The 15,234-nt window shown below is 37.9% G+C and overlaps 2 protein-coding genes across 2 annotated transcripts; one reads left to right on the plus strand and one right to left on the minus strand.

Annotated features, from left to right (window-relative positions):
• The first annotated feature begins 3,310 nt into the window (after window positions 1–3,310).
• On the plus strand, window positions 3,311–9,041 carry LOC105038211 (fructose-bisphosphate aldolase 1, cytoplasmic). Its single transcript, XM_010913937.4, has 2 exons — window positions 3,311–3,521; window positions 7,732–9,041. Exons 1-2 carry the CDS (start codon window positions 3,494–3,496, stop codon window positions 8,778–8,780), a joined length of 1,077 nt encoding a protein of 358 aa, XP_010912239.1. The 5' UTR covers window positions 3,311–3,493; the 3' UTR covers window positions 8,781–9,041.
• A 2,289-nt stretch (window positions 9,042–11,330) lies between these two features.
• On the minus strand, window positions 11,331–12,654 carry LOC105038212 (stress-response A/B barrel domain-containing protein At5g22580). The gene is made up of 2 exons (XM_010913938.3): window positions 12,412–12,654; window positions 11,331–11,770 (listed from the first exon to the last, which is right to left on the minus strand). The coding sequence occupies exons 1-2, from the start codon at window positions 12,528–12,530 to the stop codon at window positions 11,572–11,574; spliced, it is 318 nt and encodes a 105-aa protein (XP_010912240.1). The 5' UTR covers window positions 12,531–12,654; the 3' UTR covers window positions 11,331–11,571.
• Window positions 12,655–15,234: the final 2,580 nt, after the last annotated feature.

Below are 15,234 nucleotides of genomic sequence, written 5' to 3' on the forward strand. Positions count from 1 at the left end.
TCCTTTTCCTCGCTTACCCCACCACTGCCCCTTCCCCAACCCTCTCTCCTTTCCAACTTTCTCTTAACCACAACCCTTTTCCCAACTTACCCCACCATCGGTACTTCCACAACCCCCTCTCTTCTCTCTCTATCGATGGAGCCAATGTCCCGAAGATGAACATCGTTCAGCAAGCCACCTCGGCGATCGATTCCTCCTTTCTTGCCTCTTCCAGTACAGAGACACCGACGACCTGCTCTGAGGGAAGAATCAAGTATTTTTCATCCTCCCAATTTTGTTTTTCTTGGCTCCCGCATTAACAATTACTCTTTTTTTTTTAATTTTCCCTCCCATTATCCTTCTTCTCTCTACTCCAACCTCCCTTTTTTTTGTTTGTCTTCTCCATTGCAAACCTCTTCGCCGTCCACCCTAACCTTGATTTACAATCCTATTGTGAGGCCATAGCTCTAAATCTAATCCCGAGGTCAATCTTGACCATTTTTTTCTCTATTTTTGATCATCTTCTCCAATCCAAGCTCTCTCATGATTGAAACCCTAACCCTGACCTGACCTTGATTTGACCCTGATCCTGACCTTGACCCTGACCCTGACCCGACCTTGACACTAATCCTAATCCTAACCTTAATCGTATCCCTAACCTAAACTCTAACATAAACCCTAACCCTAATACTAACCCAATCTATAATCTTGATCCCTCACCTAGCCCTGACCCTCACTTGACCCTGATCTGACCCTGAGCCTAACCTGATCCAATCACTAATTCTAATCTTAATACTAACCCAATCTACAATCCCTATCCCTGACCTGACCCTGACCTGACTTAATCACTAATACTAATCCTAACCCTAATCAAATCCCTAACCCAAACTCTAACATAAACCCTAACCCTAATACTAAGCCAATCTACAATCCCGATCCCTCACCTGATCCTGACTCTGACCCTAACCTGACCTAGTCACTAATCCTAACCCTAACTATATCCCTAATCCAAACTCTAACATAAACCCTAACCCTAATACAAACCCAATCTGCAATCTTGGTCTCTCACCTGATCCTAACCCTGACCCCTGAGCTAACCCTAATCTGACCTTGACCTGACCCATACAGTAATTCCAATGCTAACCCTAATCCAATTCACCCCATCCCATAATCCCCTAACCTAATACCAGAAACCTGTCAACCAATAACATATATCATAGAGAGGTTGTGGCCTTTTTAATGGGATGGATGGCTGCCCAAGACGAGCAGCAACCCTCCATACCCAATGTTGGCTCCCCCATCCATACTCCTGATCTTTACATGCACGAATTATGTCTAAATCATAAAAAAATTACAATATAAATAAAGAATACAAATCACTAGAGGCACAAATGATCAAAGATCTCTCCTTAGATGATACGTCTCGAGTGACAGAAAACCATGGCAAACCTACAATAATCTCCCGAACATTTCATGAGTCCCAAAAAAATAATCTATCACATATCTATACTGGTGTATCCTTCTCAGATGATGCACCAAGGGAGTTGGAAGGCTGTGAGAAATCCAACAGCAACTCCCTAACATCTGATGAGAATATCAGAATCCCACCAAAGTAGAGATAACTGAAAACAATATAGGATCAGATCGATTGGCAAGCTCCCTTAAAAAGAGAGCCAACCAATCCTCTCTCCTATCTACAGTCATATCGATATGACCATATCATGCACCTTAAAATCGACAGATCACTACTGATGCATGTCCCTCACCGTCGGACAAACAAAGCTCTCTACAACCACCGCTAAAATCCCTTTGGATCATCATTTTTTTTTAATCTGATCCTGTACATCCACACCATCCACACAAGGACACATCACTATTCTCCTAAACCAACACCACACTCTTCTTTGATAATCCTTTAATCCCATGCTAAACAGATCGGAAACACAGTCATTCGCCCCATTCCTCTCTCTCTTTATTTATTTTTTTTGTATGTGCCTCTCTCTCGACGGGAATAGCATGAGAGAAAAGAGATCCCGCACATCAAGCCATCCAACCCAGACCCTTTCTGTGCGCGCCTCTCTTGTGATAGAAAAAGAGATGGGAGAGTAGAGCCAGCTGTCGGCAGCATCTCCGACCCATCCAATCTAGATAGCTATTTTTTTTTAAGATAGAATATAATTTTTTTCTATATACCGGATGCATGCCATCTGTCTTTCCAGTTATGCGATATATAGAATCATAGATATGCAACACTTGTCGCATTGAGAAGTCTGTGGTTTCAACTTTAATATATTGTATATATATGTGTGAAGGATCATCATGCTTTTTAATCTCAGATATTCTGGCCATCTCTATATATGCAAGCAAACATTGATTTATTAAAAATGGAGGTATCAGACTATCAGCAACTAATATGATGAAGCGATATTAGCTCCTGTTCGATCTCTACCTTGATTGCAAACTGGTATATCGGCACCTTATTTTTTCAAGTTCTCATAAATGTCTGAGAGAAATCAAAATATGCTTGCAGAGATCATAAAAATCGTGGGCATTTTAAGAAGAAGGGAAGTTCTTTGTACATCATAGGTGGTGTAAAAAATTTGATGTAGAGTGCACCGTCTTGTCTGATTAGTCCACGTAATCACTACTTTCTAATATGCATTTAATGCCTGCAATTTTATTTTTTGATTTAAAATTTTGAATTATGAAAATATCTTTATTTTTTGAAAAAATTATGGCATTTTATATCCATATTATGACATCCTGTATTCGGAAAGTCATAATTTTTGTCCACAGAATATCATAATATAATGCCGGATGTTTTAATATACGTAGGATGTCATAGTTTTTTTTTAAAAATAGAGATATTTTTATCATTCTATTTTTTTTAAAAAAAATAAAATTACAGGCATTAAATGTACATTGAAAAATAATTAGATAAAAATACTCCTTCTATATTACAATATCTGGATCATATAATGATATTCAGAACTATATTATGATATTCTTTATATAAAAAATAAAAATTTTAAATAAAATTTCATAATACATGCAGAATATCATAATTTTTTAAATCATATCATAATATTTTATATATAAAAAATATATACATGATGTTATAAAATTTTTTAAAAATAAAAAAATATTATAAATATCAAATATATATTGAAAAGTGATACGAGCCGATCACGTAAAGCGGCGCATCAGATTTTCCCCTTCCCCCGCGGCGCACAAAGAATTTCTCCTAAGAAGAATAATCCGTGGGCCGGTGTCCTGGTTGCTTTTAGTTTAATGCACATCTTGGCTTGCTGGTTGCTATAAAATAGGCCCTCTGGTGACGATATTCCAGAAGCATCCGCTTTTGCGTGTAATGATAGAAACGCCATCTCTATCTCCATTCCGGTGCCATTTCCATTCCCTTATCGCCGTTGTCCGCTATCGCTCTTTTTATATTTCCTCTCCCCCCTGCTCCACTAGTTCTTAGTACAAGAGACGACAACAAGGACCAGCGACGATGTCTGCTTATTGTGGAAAATATCGCGGTATTCCATATATCTCTCCTACTCTTTCTTGATCTAAAAAAGATTTGATTCCTGATATTATACTCTTTGGTGATCTGAAGGAGGTTTGATTTTTTTTCGATGAGATGAATTTTGTTATTTTTTCTTGGGCGGACAAAAATTCGATTTCTTCTCGTCTTGGATGAACCTTCTTATTTCTTCTTGGTCTGGAAAGATGAGATTTTTCCACTTTTGAGGGCACGAATCTTCGAATTTTTCTTGCCCTAAAAAATTTGATCGTCTTTCCTTTGACGTTGTTTCTTCTCAGACAAAAAAGGATTCTATTTTTTGGAGCCTTGTTACTTCTTCTTGGCCTGAAAAGTTATTGTTTTTTCGCTTCCCCTTCTTGGATGACACGAGTTTCATTACTTAAAAAAAGAATCCGTTATCATTTTTTGTTCCTTTTTTTTTTTTTGTTGCGTGAGCATGAATCTTGGATTTTGTTGGATGTTTCTTTTTTTTTTTCCCATCTTAGGTTTTGTATATGGGTTTTGATATCGCGGATCATTATAGAGATTCTACCCAAGATCTAATTTTTTGTGGTAATTCTGCTTTCCTGGTTTTCTTTACTGTTCTTTTTCCCCCTCGTTAAGTTTCTTTTCTATGAGTCGTGAAACTGGTTTTGTTTATTTTTCTTTTCAACTTTAAGTGTCTTATCTAAAATCGTGAAAGAGGACTAGGGCTTCTGATCTTGAGATAGGTTAAGTTTTTTGAAATTTAATTTCCAGCATTGTTATATCAAAAAAAAAAAAATTCCAGCATTGATTCTACGTTAGCGTATTATATAGTGTCCTAATGATTTCTTGAAGTTTAATTTCCTAAAATGCCCTTTTCTCACAAGTGTTTTAAGCATCGGCAAACCTTTTTTTTTTTTTGGGGGGGTGGGGGGACTATGTAGAACAAATCTTCTATCATCTATAATGTGGCACACTATTCCTAATTGCTAATAGTATTCTCTTTCATTTTTTTTTTTTTTTATAGTTCTTTCCTACAGAATTTAACTAACCATCAATGCAGGCTCAAAAAAAGGAAAAAAATTGTGTGTGTGTGTTTTTTTTTGGGGGGGGGGGGCGGGGGGGGGTGGCGGGCGCGGGGGAGGATCAGATTTTAGGATAAGTTTATAAATCTCATCAGTTTCGACCTGTGTATGTATTTCACACAGAACTTTTGCTGTTTCTCTTTGTGATCAAATTTTATCTGATTAAATAGTGGGACTTAATGCTACTTATGCGGCTTATGCCATTAGCTTGTTATAGCGATAGTTGGAAGTATCCCTTCAGAGTTTAATAGCTTCATGTTAACTATTCTTGCACGGCATCTAGTTACATGGTACATGTCCTATAATGCTTGAAATAATTAAGATGCGGGTAGGCCTGGAAACAAGTTGGTCATTAACCGACCATATCCATTTCTGTGTCCAGTTGGGATTGGATTTGGATAGCAATATTTGAATCTGATCAGATCTGGATCCAGTTGATTTTGCTGGATCCAAATTTGGATCCGGATATCAGCTAAAAAATTTTCCAAAAAATGCCACCCTTATCAAGGACTGATCCTGTTCTTTTTGGTTACTCACCAACCACCCAGCCATTATGACAATATATCCGTTCCTGCATTATATTAACATTTTATTTTACTTCTTTAAAACTTCTTCACATCTTAAAAAACAGCATTTTTCATATATTATTGATTAATTCTATTTATAAAAAAATGAATTCATTCACTACGATAAAAAAAATGAAATATATTTATTTTCCCTTATTATATGTTCAAAACTTTGTTGTTTAAGATATTTAAAAATATCAATACATATAATATATTTTTACATTTATATGTAATATTCTGTAAGTTATCTATCAAACAGATATTTCTTGATTATTTTTATATTATATATTTTTATTTTGAAATTACTTTCTAATGTATTTTTAGTACAAAATTCAGTTCGACAAATGGTCTAGACTTTTGGCTGGGTCGACCTTCATGCGAGTTTAATATCTATGATTTAGATCATTACCTTGTTGGGCTTCTTGTGCAACCCTGTTATTGGATTCCATACCCATGCTTTATGGCTGTCATTTCTGTCAATTTTTATTATTGTAATCCGCTGAAATCTGATTTGTATCTGAATAATATCCAACTTATATCTCTATTTGAATTGAGAAAATATGGTTATAACTAATATCTGACTTATATCTGTATTCATTTAGAATAAATATGGATATGGTTAATATCCAATTAAAATTCATATCAATTTAGAACAAATATGGATGCGAATCCATTTAGTATCTGCCTGTACTCGTATCCACTGAAAAATATGGATATGGGTACTACCAATATCCAGTCCATATCCAATCTGTTTTTAGCCCTAGATGTGGAGCCATCAACAAATGCAATGAAGGCTTTTAGTATTGCATGCACATTACTAAAAGTAATATTTTGTCCCACTTTAAGTGCATGAGGCAGATGGAATCGCCTTTATAATATAGCAAGCTGGTAGATTGATATGCATTTATTTCATGCTGAAGAACAACTAACAACATCAGCTCTAAGATGCCCCTTTGAAAAATAGTGGAACCTACAGTGATTTTCTCAAGCCTAAACAAAGGCTTGGAGCACAGAGTTTTTAATGAATTGAAAAAGGCATCTGTAGGTTAATTAGACACCCTGAATTCAACGTGCAGTTTGGGGTGGCAATAAATATTCAAGGACTTTCCTATATCTTGGGTCTACGTAATTAATCAAGGAGTCGAATTTTTAGTATTTGAGAATAGAAGGATAATAATTAGTAAGTTTTGCAGTTTTATGTGCTCTCTTGAAATTTTTTTGGTACTAGGTCTCACCATGCATTTGGAAAATTGAATTTCCCCCCCTCATACATTGAACTGTTGCATTTGATTGGGTCATGACTGTATTGTGTGGATTGTTTTACATGGCTGAGGTATTGATTGCCAGAAAATGTAAGAAACAACAACTGATATATTAAATTCTTGTGGCATTTCTTAGAAAATGAAGAATCCTGACGCATGAAAGTTTCTTTATTTAATGTCAATATGTAGCCTTAAGTTTAAGTAGTGTGCTTGATGCAGTCTGGCAGCTCTATGGCATCCTTTTTTGGGAAAATCTTATTTACTTATGTGGACGTAGAACCTTCCTTGCCTTCTTTCTACAGTAAATGGACTCGTTAATGTTTTTTACTTTTAGTTAGAATGCTTCTTCTGTCAGGAAAACAGAAACAAACCTTATCTCCATAGTGCAGGTCTTGGTCCATTCTGTCTGTACATAAACTTTGTTGTTGAGACAATCTGCACGAGGGGTTTGGTCTACAATTTAACAATTCTCAGACAATCTCACTGGACTCATAACCATTGAATGTTTTTCTCTCTGGAGACATGAACCCTGTGTGATTTCTAGCTCTTCTTGGTGCAGCCTTATGCAGTTCTCTTTTGCCTTGAGTTTTGGACCTATCTGTTCCATACTGTTTTGGCTCTATGTTGTTTTAGGTGCTGCAGATCTTTTCTTTTGGATGGTTCTAGATTCTGATTTGCTGCGGTTGTTGGTTTGCCATTGCTATCCTACTGAGCTGCTGATGCTACTTCCCACATTCTCAGTGTTTCTTTCCAAGTTCCCTTCCTTTTTCACGAAGCTGCTTTATGGCCTAAATACCAAAAGAGGGCCTCTTGCAGAGGTCCTTGATGTGTTAATCAAAATTGGGCTCGAATTGAGGACATCTAAAGCCTGCATTTACTAGTCTAGCCTTTGGCCTTGCATTTATCTTGGCCTGTTTGGTACCTGCATAAACACAATCTGGACTTTTCCTTGTTTGCATTTTCATCAAATCAACAAGCTTGTGTGTTGTGGCCTTCCCAGTTCTGTCGTCACAATCAGCTATAGCTTTTCAATATCTGAACCCCAAGTGCGGTCAGCTATATCATGCTGCTGTCATCATTGCAGAAATTGTTAAAATATTTGTCTTGATCAGATGCTTCCACAACTGTTTTGAAATTCTAGCTTATTAAAAACTTCACACCCTGCTTTGTCAATGCAAAATAAAATTTATTTTTTTTCTTTCTGAATATTGTTGTTGTCATACTATGAGCATCTCATCCTCTATTTTTTCTGAGGAAATATATGATGATTCGTAAGCTTCAACCTTTCTTTTGTTCGAGAGATACTAATTTCCTTTTTCTTGTAGATGAACTTATTGCCAATGCAGCTTACATTGGCACCCCTGGTAAGGGGATTCTCGCAGCTGACGAGTCCACTGGCACCATTGGCAAGCGTCTTGCGAGCATCAATGTGGAGAATGTCGAAGCCAATCGCCGTGCTCTACGGGAGCTCCTTTTCTGCACACCAGGTGCTCTGCAGTACCTCAGCGGCGTCATCCTTTTTGAAGAGACCCTCTACCAGAAGACAGCTGCAGGAAAACCATTTGTTGAAGTCCTCAAGGAAGGTGGGGTCCTCCCTGGCATCAAGGTGGACAAAGGTACCGTTGAGCTCGCTGGTACCAATGGCGAGACCACGACACAAGGCCATGATGATCTTGGCAAGCGCTGTGCCAAGTATTATGAAGCAGGGGCTCGTTTTGCCAAGTGGCGTGCTGTCCTGAAGATTGGCCCAACCGAGCCATCCCAGCTTGCAATCAATGAGAATGCTAACGGGTTGGCTCGGTATGCCATCATCTGCCAGGAGAATGGCCTTGTTCCGATTGTGGAGCCTGAGATCCTTGTTGATGGCCCTCATGATATCAACCGCTGCGCTGAGGTGACGGAGCGGGTGCTTGCTGCTTGTTACAAGGCATTGAATGATCACCATGTTCTCTTGGAAGGAAGTCTCTTGAAGCCAAACATGGTGACTCCTGGGTCGGACTCGAAGAAGGTTTCTCCAGAGGTGGTGGCCGAGTACACTGTCCGTACTCTCCTAAGAACTGTACCAGCAGCTGTTCCAGCCATCGTTTTCCTTTCCGGTGGTCAAAGTGAGGAGGAAGCGACTTTGAACCTGAATGCGATGAACCAGCTCAAGGGGAAGAAGCCATGGTCACTGTCTTTCTCATTTGGCCGTGCATTGCAGCAGAGCACTCTCAAGACATGGGCAGGAAAAGAGGAGAATGTTGAGAAGGCGAGGGCTGCTTTCCTCTCTAGGTGCAAGGCGAATTCAGAGGCCACCCTAGGGGCATACAAGGGAGATGCTGCTAAGGGAGAGGGTGTGTCAGAGAGCCTCCATGTCAAGGACTACAAGTACTGATTTTGGTTCCTCAAGGTTTCTGGCTTATTAATAAATGAGTTTATCAGACTTCTAGTTGTTTAGTACTCCTTGGCCACTCGTCAAGTCTCGTTAGGATTTCATAACCTGAGGGCATTTGGTACCTCGGCAGGTATTAGTCTTTGAATGTTTGTTTCTCATGTTATATACAGTTTAGTTCTCTCTTTTCCTCATCCAACTCTTAATGGTTTCTTTGGTGTAATGAAATCATTTTTGAATATAAGTATATGCCATGTGTGATTATCTTGTTTGCGGGTTCTTGTTGTTCTTTGTTCATCGTCGTCTTTCTGTGATTCGGTACTAGTGCAATTGTGCAGGTATCTTTTTCTGCTTTTCTAAATCTTTTTAAGACATTCGGCAAGCTTCTTTCTCAAGACGTGAAATTTTTATTCCTTGTGCTGTTTGCCCTTCTTCTCCCCTCTCTTTTTCCTTTTTTTCTTTTCGTCTCTTGTTTTCCGATGCCTCCTGCCTGATCTTGCCTGTTTGTCCATGGATGGTAGTCATATCCGCAAAGAACTGGGGGTCCAGAAAAGGTAACAGCCAGCATTCCTCGAGGAATCGTGCCGCTGGATCTACACTGGGCAGCTGGAGGCTGTAAAGAGAAGAGAAGAGAAGCAGTTTATGATGATGAGGATGTGGGTTGGTGGCGGCAGGGACCGTACAGAAGGGAGATGGGAACCGGTGAGTTAGTAGGGTAACGTGAAGAGAGTGCATGTGCGTGAAAACGGTGGACAGTGATGCCCACTGATTCATCTACAAGATAATGCTATTCGACTTGTTAAACATGCAAATTAAATAGCTTAAAATTGATAGTCGGTGCTGCTGAGAATTTTACGTAGGAGAAATTTTTGAGGACTTTGTCTGAAGGTATCAGCTTTCAGGTGATCTTGCTGTATGGTGGTATTAGCATCCTGTAAGATCTTATGCTACTTCATGATTGTAAGCGTCTTCAATCTCTCAAATCTCAAACAAAGAGTAGAAACCCTCCTGGACAATGGCAGACCGTCGCGGGGGCGGGAAGGGGGTAATTTAGATATTTTAGATAAAATTATAAATAAATAAATAATATATATATATATATATATATATATATATATAGAGAGAGAGAGAGAGAGAGAGAGAGAGAGAGGTATTTAGCCTCTCCTAAAATTCCTATCACCTCTGTTTGCCGTTTATGGTCGAAAAGTTTCTCTTCCTCTCTTTATTTTCTTCTATTTCTCTCTTATTTCTTATTCTCGATTTGAAGGTATTGTGACAGTGGATTTATGGCTCAAACATCTCTAAGAATCAGATAATCTTTTAAAAAAATTCTCTGATTTTTTTTTAAATATGGATTGAGATTTCTGATTTTTATGTACTGAGTACTGATTTCTTGAGAGAAACTTGGATGCTTGGAGTGCTCTGTTTTTTGTTTGGTCGTCCATATTCATTGTTCTTTTTACGGCATCTGGTGCTATCCGTCACCGTCGGATTGGAGAGCTGTGGTTGTGCCACCACAAGCGTGTCCCCAATCACTCGTCTGTCAATGCGAGGACCCCTATTTCGAGAAAAAAGAAGGATTCGAATGAATCTCCTATTGTGCATCCAAACCAAAGGAGGAAGAAGAAGAAAGAAAGACAAAAGAAAAGAAAAGAAAAGAAAAAAAAAAAGAAAGAAAAAAAGAATAGAATAGAAAAAGAAAAAAAAAAATTTTTCTCTCTTTTTCTCTCCTCTATTCTCTCTCTCCCTCTTCTCTCTTTCTCTCTCTATTTTCTCTTTTTAAAACTTTTTCTCTTTAAAAATTTTTTTCTTTGAGATTGATCTCAAAAAAAAATTTATTTTAATAAATTTGACTGATTTTGATAAAAAAATTATGATCCGTATCAATACCCACTTTAACCATACTATGAACCACTAGATTTAATCATTTCTGATTTTATATATATATATATATCACTCTACATCGTGATCTGAAAAAAATTATTTAAATTAATTTTAATTATTTATTAATATTTTTTTATTTTTATATTCTGTTGGCCTCTTCCATAAAAGTTGGTGCTGTCCGCAATCAGCTCCTAGATATATAAGTTCTCAAATCTCATACAGGAGATAGAAACCCTCCTTGATATATAGGTTCTCAAATCTCAAAAAAGGGGGAGACACCTTCGTCCTAGATATATAGGTTCCTCCCGACTTGTTTTTTTAGGAGGAAATGTTCCCTTGCAGTTGCTGGATTCCTCCCGGCTTGTTTTTGAGGAGGAAATGCCCCTTTTTATAGTTGCCGGATGTCACAGACCGCTCTTGTAATGATCAAGCTAAATTATCAGTAACATGCATGGGATTTTAATTAGTGACATTGAAAGTGCGAAGCAACCGCATGAGCCTGCAGTCTCTCACCTGAATAGTTCACAAATCCATCAAAGTAGTGGGAAAAGAGGTACAATATAATCAAGCAGAGGAGTATTCTCCCCCTTCGCATGGGATGGAACAAAAGTTAGGCAACTCGAAAGGATATACAATTTCATGAAAGAACATTGAGAATTTGATATGGAGCTAGAATAATACCAAAATAAAATTCAGAAAATAGCTCTAAATAGCAGGAGCGGGAGAGAACAGAAAAGTTTGATGACCACCTAAATGAAAAAAGAAAAAAAAAAATCACCAGAGGACAACACCTGACCACAAAACCAGAATCACCAAACTAGCTCATTACACTGAGGACACAACATGGGATGAACGCAAAACTATCACGGACATTCCCGACCACGACCCCCATCTTAGAATATTTTTCCTTTCAAGCTGAAGGCTTGACGAGAATTGGTGGAAAATCAAATAACAAGACTTTATCGATGGCTGCAGTGAACTTTTCTGCGTACTCGAGGTGGCTGGGATGGTTGGTATAAGTGACCAGGTCATTAGGACTTCTAAATGTCAACAAGAACACGTGAGTGAAGCCTTGCGTTATCGTGTCCTCGCTCAGCACATTCCGTCCCCTGCATGAGAAGAAAAAATAGGAATAGCTGTTGCGGTTGAAGCACCATTAACTCATTATAAACTTGATAATTTTTTTGATTAATTTTTTTAAAAAAAAAATTGGAAAGGCCTGAACCCATCGCCATTTTGATTCATGTCCACACAAAATATTCACTTTTTGGTGTAAGGGCCCGGATCTATGAATTCCCATCGGATCTTGTGGGGAATATTTGTGGGTCAGCGCAAAATGATCAAGTGAAAACACTTCTTCTGACTCTGGTTAAGAAATAAGCAAACCTCTCAAAATTATGATGAAAAAATCTAAATATAAATTAAGAAGAATCCATGTTCGTTGATTGAGATAGAACTCGCTGGTTATGACATGTACAATGTAGACATTGTTCTGGTCTTGAAGACTATTTACTTTTAGTTTGCCTCAATACAAGATCGTTGCAGATTGAGTAACCAGGGACTCCCACAGGACTTATCAGAAAAAGTACTCCCATAGGAAACACTCGAAAAATATCCTTATATGATACAGTTTAATTCACCATAAATCAAAAAAAAAAAAAAAAAGAAGAAAAGAAAAGAAAAGAAAAAGAGACAGTTTCACCAAAACTAAATAATCGCCATGGAAAACAAGAGCAAGGATCAGTAGTACCATTCAAATGATTTAACCGTGTCCATTTCAGCAACGAGATTTTGCATCCCTTCCATCAGCTTCTCCACTAGGACGCCATCCTTGAACTTCACCAGAACCAAATGCTTGAAGTCTCCCATTTGTCGATCGACCGCTCAAGCAGTTGCAAAAGTGGGAGCAATAGATCTCGCCAAGGTCGGGGGTAAGGCTGTCAACTTTTAAGAGTTCATTCGTGGACCATTGTCAGAAGCACCACAGTGAAGCATCACACCTTTCTCCAACAATATCTTCCAAAATATTCCATATACCCCACAGGGCATAACTTCGGGGATCCCACCACCATGAGCTCATCAGAAATTTCTTCGATGAAGAGATTGAAGTTTTCTTCGATGAGCTGGCTAGATCAGCATGTTTCTTTTATATGCTTTCAGAGGGTACTATCATCACATGACCATCCTTTTTTCTACTGGCTTATCTCAGCGGCTCCAAATTTCATGCTTGTGATCAAGCCAAGGGTGACCATGATATGATTCTCTTCTTTATCTCTGGCTGTTATCAGGACCATTTTCAACAGATATATTCGAGCATGGAAGAAGTTTTACGATCGCTACTGTACAATACTTGGTGTAAGTCGAGCCTGTCTCTATGAACCTTGGGACCCTTGAACACTTGAAGTGTTCTCCCCACTTCTAACCGAGTCAAATGGTTGCTGTAAGTATATAAAATTACACCAGTCATTGAAAAGATTAGCATATCTTGCTTCACAATTTGCATCAATTCACTAAGTCAGTCCCCATAGCTAAAGTACTAGATGAAGGCCCAGAGCACATGCTTGCTCCTCAGACATGAAAGCATGCTCAGACTACTCAGACTAAGAGCCACCGACATTAAAATGATTCACGTGTGGTGTCAGAAGGCAGGTAAAATGAAGAATTGCAGCCTTGACCATCAAAGATTGGAGGGATATCAAAGGAACCATGACCCAGGTCTGCAGTCATATTTCAAACATTACGCAATTCCAGCAGTTCCTGCCACTGGAAAAAAAGAAAAGACACGTTTAGCAAGGGGCAAATGATGCACTGAAAGAAACACTGCACATCGAAACAAGACATCATCAGAAAAATCACATTATAGATTCTCATTCTATAGCAGAACAAAAACCTTGGCGCTGAAACTAGCTGATTCCACAACCACTTGAGGTTCATCCTTTTTTGACTGAGACCGGAGGTAGCAGGATGCTACCCCTTTTTATTGCTGTTATTTAATATTAAAAAAAAAAAAAAAAACAGCTTGGTGCAATCTGAAGTTAGTTTTTATGGATTATAATGAATGCCATGTGGACATGCATAACATAACGAGTTGATGAAGAGATTATCCTGAATTATTGTATTACTCCTTCTGTCAAGTGCAAAAAAAAAAAAAAAAAAAAGCAGAATGATATTTATTCTGCAAGAGCTTTGTAAGCAAGATAATCTTATATAATTCTTAAGATTAATGATGATTTTAAAAATGATAGATCCTCAAGTGTTGTTTGTTGAAAAGATCTTATTCCAAGAGGAGTTTTAGAGGAGAGCATGACTTTTTTCCAACTTAATTTTCAGGGACACCATATTTCTTTCATGACACAGTTTGCTTTACTATAAAGAGGCAAGGATTTGCGTTCCAAGCTGCCTCAATTGCTAAAATTTATTATAATACTAAAACCTATAGAAAGTTTTTTCAAAATTATGAATGAAAATTATTGTTTAAGGGCATACAAATCTTCAATACCATTACTAGTAATGATTATGCTTCTTTAATAAAATTTATCAGGCAAATCATTAGGCATGGAGCATTCTCAATGACTAATCTAAGATACAAAGTGGACAGTGCGCACAATCACCGCCAGTTCTCTTGTGGACTAAATATCATGATTTTTAAAGTTTCTAAATTCTCCATTTTGTTTTTTTAAAAAAAAACTCTCACAATGATAAAAGCATTGAAAAGAGAAATCTAACTCCTATTCCCCGTAATGGAGTTTTTGCAACATCAGTGCTTTTCTTAATAATATAAATGTAAATGAGGAAGGAAGTTTTTTAAAAAATAAAAATAAACAAGTTAAACCTAATGAAGTGGCACTACAATAGATTTTTTTTTAGAAAATAATATTTATGGTTTTTTGGTTTAAGTGTCAACTGTGAATAGCAACCCATGTGCCACCCGTGAAACAGACATTCTTAAATGCGTGGATCCCATGTGCCCCAAATTCTTACCCCACGTATGGGTCTGCACGATACCCTATGGCTAAGAGGAATCCTATTATTCCCTCTCTAATGCCTAAGGCGCAAGGAGCTTTTGTCCGATTTGCCATCATTCCCTCTCTAATCATGCAACTGCTCCTATCTTTGCATAACACCACTCAAGCTAGATTAAATTAAAGCAAGACGCTTCGTCATTCCATGAGGGATTTTACCGGGATTGGGTGCGCCTTGCAGCTTCGCTAGAGCTGCAGCATATCGTGCATTTTCACGGATTTACGACGCTAGCAAGTACAGATTGCCTTCCCGTCCAAGTGTTCCTGAAACTGATGGAAAGGGTTGTGGCATACTGGCTTGAATCGAAATGGTTGGAGCCGGATGATAACCATGAGTTGACAATCACGTGACATACAAGAAAAGCCAATGAAAGTCGGAATGGATTCTGATAGAGAGCTCTCGATACTCAATTCAAATTTCTGCAATAGCAGAAAAAGAATGAGCATTTTTTTAGAGAAAAATATAGGGTATACCTCTGAGATCCCTGGATTATTCTTTTTTATAGATGAGGTTGAAGTCATAAGAAGAGGAGAGGCTATCAGAGATTTTT

Source organism: Elaeis guineensis, chromosome 1, assembly GCF_000442705.2.
Source record: "Elaeis guineensis isolate ETL-2024a chromosome 1, EG11, whole genome shotgun sequence".
In the NCBI taxonomy this organism is placed as follows: domain Eukaryota; kingdom Viridiplantae; phylum Streptophyta; class Magnoliopsida; order Arecales; family Arecaceae; genus Elaeis; species Elaeis guineensis.

Coding starts and splice junctions, on each gene's coding strand:
- LOC105038211 (XM_010913937.4), top strand. CDS start 3,494: ATGTCTGCTTATTGTGGAAAATATCGCG. Junction 3,522..7,731: donor TTATTGTGGAAAATATCGCG/GTATTCCATATA, acceptor TTTTTCTTGTAG/ATGAACTTATTGCCAATGCA.
- LOC105038212 (XM_010913938.3), bottom strand. CDS start 12,530: ATGGGAGACTTCAAGCATTTGGTTCTGGTGAAGTTCAAGGATGGCGTC. Junction 11,771..12,411: donor ACGGTTAAATCATTTGAATG/GTACTACTGATC, acceptor CTTCTCATGCAG/GGGACGGAATGTGCTGAGCG.